The sequence below is a fragment of the Chiroxiphia lanceolata genome, chromosome 12 (genome assembly GCF_009829145.1).
Source record: "Chiroxiphia lanceolata isolate bChiLan1 chromosome 12, bChiLan1.pri, whole genome shotgun sequence".
NCBI classification, from domain to species: Eukaryota; Metazoa; Chordata; class Aves; order Passeriformes; family Pipridae; genus Chiroxiphia; species Chiroxiphia lanceolata.
In genome coordinates this window covers 12,240,762-12,248,731 of record NC_045648.1, presented here as the reverse complement: position 1 = coordinate 12,248,731, position 7,970 = coordinate 12,240,762, and the positions used below count along the sequence as shown (strand labels likewise).

General features: G+C 37.7%; 1 protein-coding gene across 2 annotated transcripts in view; it reads right to left on the bottom strand.

Moving 5' to 3' along the window:
* Positions 1 to 583: 583 nt before the first annotated feature.
* The window catches only part of SCG3 (secretogranin III), a 28,671-nt gene continuing 21,284 nt past the window's right edge, over positions 584 to 7,970 (bottom strand). For both annotated transcript variants that reach the window (XM_032700233.1, XM_032700234.1), the window contains exon 12: positions 584 to 3,852. In XM_032700233.1, coding sequence (XP_032556124.1) covers positions 3,734 to 3,852 — 119 coding nt within the window. In that variant the 3' untranslated portion in view covers positions 584 to 3,733. The remainder of the gene's footprint in view (positions 3,853 to 7,970) is intronic.

Sequence of the window (7,970 nt, the reverse complement as noted above, 5' to 3'; positions counted from 1 at the left end):
TTGTGGTTTAACCCCAGCTGGCAACTTGGCCCCACGCAGGCACTCACTCACTCCCCTGCTGTGGGATGGGGGAGACCATTAGAGGGGTGAAAGCGAGAAAACTCACATGTTGAGATAAAGCCAGTTTAAGAGGTAATGCAAAAGCTGTGCACACAAGCAAAGGAAAACAAGGGATTCATTCACTACTTCCCACGGGTAGGCAGGTGTTCAGCCATCCCCAGGAAAGCAGGGCCCCATCCCAAGTAAGGGTTATTTGGGAAGACAAAGATCATCACTCCCAATGTCCCACCCCCTTCCTCCTTCTTCCCCAGCTTTATACACTGAGCATGGTGCCACATGGTCTGGGATATCCCTGGGGTCAGTTGGGGTCAGCTGTGCCAGCTGTGTCCCAGCTTCTTGTGCACCCCCAGCCTCCTCACTGGTGGGGTGAGGAGCACAAAAGGCTCAGTGTGAGCTCTGCTCAGCAGAAACTAAAACATCTCTGTGTTATCAACACATTTGTGTTTCCAGCACAAATCCAAAACATATGTTGGCTACTATGGAGAAAATAAACTCTATCCCAGCCAAAACCAGCACACTAATGTAGCTTGTAGTAAAGTGTTTAATAAAGTACAGTATCAGAAACAATAGTCTATTAGAAAAGCTCAAAAGGTGAATACCATGTATATTGTACTTGTTACATTTTCAGTGATAATTTAAGAGTGAAGGATTTCTGAAGGATCCAGCAGAGATATAAACAACACAGAAACCGATTTTTGTCAGTTTAGAACCAGAGACATGCAGGTGTTGAAGATGCCTTTCTCATCAGGAAGAATGCAATAATTAGATTTACTAATTATGGACTAAACACATCAGCAGGGGATGTCCAGTCCTAATGTGCTTGAAGTGTTCCCAGAAAAACAAGGACTGATCTGTAGTGCAGGTTGAAACTTGCGTCACTTGGTTTGGTTTTATTTAGCACAAGTCACAGCCCCTTAGAAATGCAGGGTGATTCATCAGGCTGGCTGGGTTTTCACTGTCTAGTTCTGAAAGATGTGATGTACTGATAGATGTTCATCCAATATACCAGCAATGAAACCACTATGTGAAGCATTCAAATAACAAGTTTAGTGGGCTTGGGCAGGCTGGGAAGCGAATCTAATTTGAGGAACCATAACTGGGATTGCTGGTTTATCCATCAGAGGCTTCCCTGTTCTCAGCTACTCATCAGGTTGGTCCAATTATCGAAGTGTGTACCCCAAGTGATGCACAGCAGCAGTGTAAGAACAGTCCAAGAACATGCATACTCTGAAGTACAATCAGGTCATACCCATTGTGGGGACTTTTTTTTTCTCTAAATTATGTCATTGATACTTTGTTGAAGTTATAGAATTTGCAAAACTGAGAGATTAACAAATATGGCACCACCCTTTTTGTGGACACATAACTGTTCATAATCACAGGTCACCGATGATGACTTCCTGTTAGTACCAGACTCATGAGAGACCAAAGTAAGAAACTAACTTACAATGAAAATGGAAAATATTATTATACTACTCATTATATTGACAGGAGAAGAAAATTTGGAGTCTTTTTTAAAATAACCATTGGGGAAGAAAAGTTTGTCCTTTTTTGTTTTTTCATGTGCAGATCCTTGATCACTGCTTTAAAGGTCTACAGTTAGTTAGTTACCATTCTCCTGATTTCTTTCAAAAATCCATATTTGTGAATCAGTCTGCTTTTCCTGTGTGATAGTCACATAAGAAAATAAGTCACAAGCTGTTGCAGAACACAATTGAGATCCACAGGGACAAGAAATTTGGATCTTTGGGAACATCAGCAAATAACAATAAACAAATTAGAGGCTTTGAATGTGAACAAATACACCGATTCAAAACAACAGGAATTCTTTTCCCTAATTATTTTCTCTAGAGTTCCTAAGGGACTATTTTTTAAAGACTATGTTTTTGGGTACAGCTTTTGCCTTAAAAAAATAAATCACCATTAGTGACTGATACTGCAGTTCAGTGATTCATATCAGGATGTGTGTGAGCAGCCAGTGACGTACTCTGTGTCTGCCAGAAACCATTCACTGGCTTATGTGTCATCAGTTTGCAAAGAGTAATGCTGTTATACCTCACTACCATCACATTCACTTAACAGTGGTTATCAATTGATAATTTATCAACAATCAGTTGATAATTTATGTTTTTCAGGGATTCCAGAGTTTACTTCATTACTCAAATCTCTTCCTCCCTAATCTCCAGCCGTGCTGAGAAAATGAGAAAGGAAATGACCCAAGGAAGTGTTTTAACATTTAGAGAAGTTTGTGCTGTGCAGGCAGTGCTGTAAGTCAGTATCTCCCTTCACTGCAGGCAGATTCCAACCTCTGCATCAGCTGACATTTTTTAACTGTATCAATCTCAGAGATATCATAAGGTGTTTTTTAAAAAATCAGAGAGGGATAACCTCAATTATCAATGAAGAATCTGTAAGTAAAGAGAACAGGGTTTTCCTGGAGTTCATTTACACAAATAACTGCTGCAGGTGATAAGTCTCAGGACTTACATCTTCTGGAACTCAGTTTAAAATCTCCCTTTCTAAAAACTTCCTTACCTTTGATCTTGTTTTATGAGTTCTTCATATATAAAATTATCCATTCACTTAAAGACAAAAGATCCCATAAGCCATTCTTCCAAAACTATGTAAGTTCAGGAAGAAGAATGGGAGTGTCATTTTTGTTTTCCTTTTTCACTGGGAAGTACCAACACATATATAGGCAAAAAAAAAAAAAAGAAAATTTACAAGATGATACTACTCAACACAGAGCAGAGGTCAGTAAAGAGACCACAGCCTTGATATTCAGAGATACTGAGATATGATGGATTCTTTAAGTCTTTCTGAAAAGCAAGGCCCATGTTCCTAAAAACATCTCTAGTTGCAAACTTCCCTTTCCATGCAAAATAACTTGAATTGCTTTCCTTTTTTTTTTTCTTTAGAGAAAGTAACAGCTATTTACACTTGCTATCAGGATACTCACATCAGGACTTCAACTAATTATGCATGCACAGTCATTGAATGGTGCACCAAAGAGAATGTTCATACATGCTGAAGAAGAGAATACAGCTCTGTAATACGAAAGGCAATGGTAATGTCAAAGATTTATCAGTTAGCTAAGGACACTACAGTCCAAATTACAGGATACTACATAAAGAAATAAAAAAAGGATCAAAAAAAAGATATTAAGATTTAAACACAAAATTTCGGAATATAAAATAATATTAAGATTAATGAAAACTTTAATAGGTAAATAATTTTCAAATATTTTATTTAGAGAACTATGAACTATTTTCTAATAATGCCCTTTACATAGTTGCATCTATAGAAAGCTTGTTGAGTGTGAGCAAAAAGATGTAGCATTAAAAGAACTTTCCATCAGAAACGATTGGTTGATCTACAAAAGTAAAGCAAACACAAATAATAAATCAAAGAGAGCATTACAGAAATATTGACCCTATCCAATAGAAATTCACTGTCAGAATTTGGTGTTTAGGGTTGACTTGTGAATGTAGGAAAATACAGGATGCAGAGGGTGAATGGAGCACTACAGCTCTTCATTGCTGTCTAGAAAGTTGTCAGTACAATGTAAACAGAGCATTTCTAATGATATCCTCAAATTAACAGATCATAAGTCACTGAGCCAGGAGTGGGGGAAACTAGACTAGTTTTCTACATGTCTGGCAGCCACTAACTTTTACAGGCTGCCATAGATGCGTTTAATTACATCAGCCTCCTCCTTGTCCAGGATGCCCTTGTCCACATAAGCATCAGCTTGCTGATCAATGAATTCCCTCAGCTTTGAAAGATCATAGTCTGAAAAATAAGAATTCATTTGCACAATGAGTCATTGCCATTATAGTGCTTCACCTAACAGAAATGTCATAGCAAAGTTTATCCAACAAATGCACTTGATCAAACATGAAGAAAATTCGCTCTAAGTGCCGCTTGTGAAAACAATAAATAAACCCAAAACACCTGCACAAAGTGTTTTTACACATCATAGTGCTTTTAGTGTTCAAGAGGAATAATCATCTCTTGCTCTTGATTGATTGCTGTCAAATGCTAAAGTAAGAATATTTTCTGGTCCAGAGATTTGACGTTCTAGTCTGCAGAGCAAAACCTGTTGTTAGAACCCTATTATTTTCACAGCTGTCACAGAATCAAAAGAAAATATTAAATGGACTATTTCTTATTGAAATCCTAGTAAAATTCCCACTTACTACAAACACTGTAGTGAAAATTCAAGAAACCAACTTCCTGAAAATAGCTCAATACATTTACTTTGATAGAGAACATAATATTCTTACTTGAAAAATGCTGCAGTGAGCAGTCTTTGTGACAGTGTTAGTGTCAGTTTTTGACTGACAAATAGACTCTGCAATAGAGCACTGAAAGATCCTTCCTCCTTTTCCAGTGGATGAGTGCATCTATACAGCCAGATTCACACCATATGTGTTAAATAGACTTTTCCCATGCTGGAAAACATCACTATTTTCCATGAGAAGAATTCTACTGCAAAGCAACCTTTCAAATAAAATAAATGGGTAACCTCTTGTGTAGTTGTAACTCTGGCAACAGATTCAGTATATTCACATATAAACACAATAAAGTTTCAGTTAGCTACCTAATTTGCTGCATAAAATGTAAAGCTTAATTTGTTAGAATCAAAAGTTAATTTGATAGAATCAGAAGTTAATTTGTTAGAACTCGAAGAACTGCAATGTTTTAAGGGTTCATACTAAGTTAAATGAATGAGTATCTTTTACGAGAGCAGATACACTCTGATATTTTCAGTATAAATTACTTATTCACAGACAGAGCTTTCAGAATGCATTCATAGTGATTTTGTAATGTAGTCCAAAGTATAACATCATACAGCAATGCATGGAAGGACCTTCTTTCCTTCTGTACATTTCTTAATGTACCTTCTTTCCTTTCTCTGTACATTCTTAACAAAATAGACAATAATGACTTCCTGTCTTTTTAGGGGTCAGTGACCAAAATTGGATAGAAATAGAAAGACATTATGAAGCAAACTGATGCCTGCAATCATTTTTACAACAGCATAAGGCAATTTCAAATGAGTAATACAGAAAATTGATATTCAAAACTCCCCACTCCTGTAGAGGTGTCTTTCCATGTCTGAGTTAACAGGAATTTTGCCATTCACTGTACTGAGGCCAAGATTTTTTGTCTGGTCTGCTACTGTCATTACTTAAGAGAATGCAACCTGCTTGTCTCTCCAGCCTGTGTGAGTAATAGGGACAAATAGTACCCAGCAATTTCATAATGAGGTTCTGAGATTTCATTCATGTTGACAGAATGAGGGTCCCTGTTGAAAGATATCAAGGAATGGAAATGAATGGAAGAACAAACACTAAATTAATATGATATCCACATTATTCACATTAAAATCCCTGATCTTATTTTACTTCTAGAATACTATTTATAACTCCAAATCATTATGTGGAAATGTGAATGTTTAATTCTAAACATTCTGTACGGGATTACAACCACTATAATATTATCCAATTCTGGCTAATTTGTTATATATCTCATTGCAATCTAATTTGATTTTTTTTTCCTAGAAATTTATAACCTCTAATTTCTAATACTTATTTACGACCTATTGTAATTAGAAAAATCAGCTTTGGGTTATATTCACCGCAACAGCTGCAGCATTTCATTGAGCTGTGAAACAGCTACAGTAAATGAAGTGAGGTCCTATTTGCATATCCAAATCAAGCCATTTGCCATTGCAATTGATTACAGAATTTACTTTCATTCCTAAGTGGCTACTATCAGTGTAACAAAACTATAAACTGCCTGAGTATTTGGTAAAAAATCCACATGTATTAGTTAAATGCCTCATTTCTGTGCTTTGGAGTCCAACTGCAATGGAACACCCAGCAGCTACTGTGGGAAGCTGGTTTACACTGGAGAGGAGCTCCTCTTGAAAAGCATTTCAATCCCCAAGCCAGGTCTGGGAGATACAAAAGACAGGCCCACAGAGCCTATAGATTGAAAATATGCAAACCAAACTTTGGACACAAAAGGCCATCAGCCCAAAATCCAGGCTTTCGATGTTTCTCTTTAGATCATCCCAGCCCCTCAAGTTTACCAGCCTCCTTAATAGAAAATTGATATTTTTAAACTGGGGAAATGCAAATTAACATTTCCAGGCTTATTAGTCATTGAACAAATAATAATTTCTACTGAAATTCATACAAAGATAAGGATCTACAAACATCTGCCTGAAGAAAATCTAAACCTCTTCAAGTATATTCAGTGAGTAAACCAATCTGTGAGTGGGGGTGGGAAAGACTGGCCATTTTAATACATGAATTACTTTGAAAATTACTTTTCTGCCAGCTCCCGGGTGGTAGCTGGAAGTGGAGAAATGATTGATGAGCACACCAGTACCACCTCATCTTGTACCAAAGAAACACAGTGCAATGGCATTCATGGTTAGATAAGCTTACCCTGACTGCACTTCTTTTAACATCAGCCCAGGGGACCTGAAGTAGCATTTTACAAAAATAAAAAGTATGGAAGGGCACAATAAAGATGATGTATCAGAAGAGTAAGAACACTATTCTAATTTTGTCATAACTTACACTCACTTTAAGACTCATTTCCATTGCCAGGGGACAATAAAGATATTATAGTGCAAATGAAAATCCATCTAACAGAAATGTATATCTTAATGCAGTCACAAGCAGATAAAATGCTATTGATCTGCAGTCACAGCCATTTTCAGACTGCAGCAGTGCAGAGGTAAGGTTACTATGAAGAGGAGCAAGGGGCTGCCCAGTCAGTATGTGGGATATAATCACACATGACTGAGATCTAGTTACCATAATGAATACACTGCTAAACAGAATCATTTATTAGAATTGGCAGGCAAACTCTTGAGCAAATATGTGTGCCTGCTGCTAATTGTCATCACTGCCATTGTGGGGAAATGATTTTAGAGATGGAAATTTTTTTTACAAGTCCTTCCTATTACAGTTTCTGTAAAGGAAAATGCCTGTGTTGGGCCGTAGGCATTCACTCATGTCTGAAATGTAATTCATATACACTTCAACACACAAAGAGGATGGTTAGATTACCCAGGGCTAATCTCCTCTCAGATCACCCTCTGCTCGGCTGGTGCAAAGAAGGATCCTTCTCACCAGGCGCCAGTCATAGCCCAGGGATGGGTCCCTTGGCTAGGAGCTTTCACTTCCAGAGAGGCTGATGGCAGAACACACAGCCATGGCAGAGAAAAGGAATAGGAGCCTGGTTTTATGTAAGATCTTGAGGGAAGAACTGGTATGGATAAATAAAGATCTGTGAAAAATAAGCGAGAAATCCTGCTGCTGTTCTGTTACCTCCTGCCTGCAGTGCTCACACAGCCCTGCCTCCGGGGAGGAGTCAAACGGTGGGACAGCTGGTGAGCACATCCCGTGCAGCTGCTTCAATCACTGCTCCCTTCTGCACAGCTTTGCGTGTGAGCTACAAGTCATTCAAGTTGACTCGGGCTGTAATCCAACGTATTACATTGTGACATAAATTTGTATCTTAACTATTCCTGGTTATGAAACAAAGTACATTGCTGTTTACAAAGGCATGTTAGCCAGATGCACTGAGCTCTTCTAGATACGTCCAGACGCTTAAAATACATTCCTATCACTTATAAAATCATAATTAAAAGGCATGTTGAAATAGGAAATGAAGCACTAGACAAACCTGCCACACTGGCAGACCACCAGGTCTCTGTGTTTTGTGGCCAGCAGCCATTCAAGCCAGCTTACATTAAGCTGCCTTAGTCTACTATTTTCATTCATTGATTTAACTTTGACATTTATTTAACTTTAACACACTATCACCACAGACAAGTGCAGTTTCACATCACTATTTTTTAACTTATAACATAATGCTAAATCATA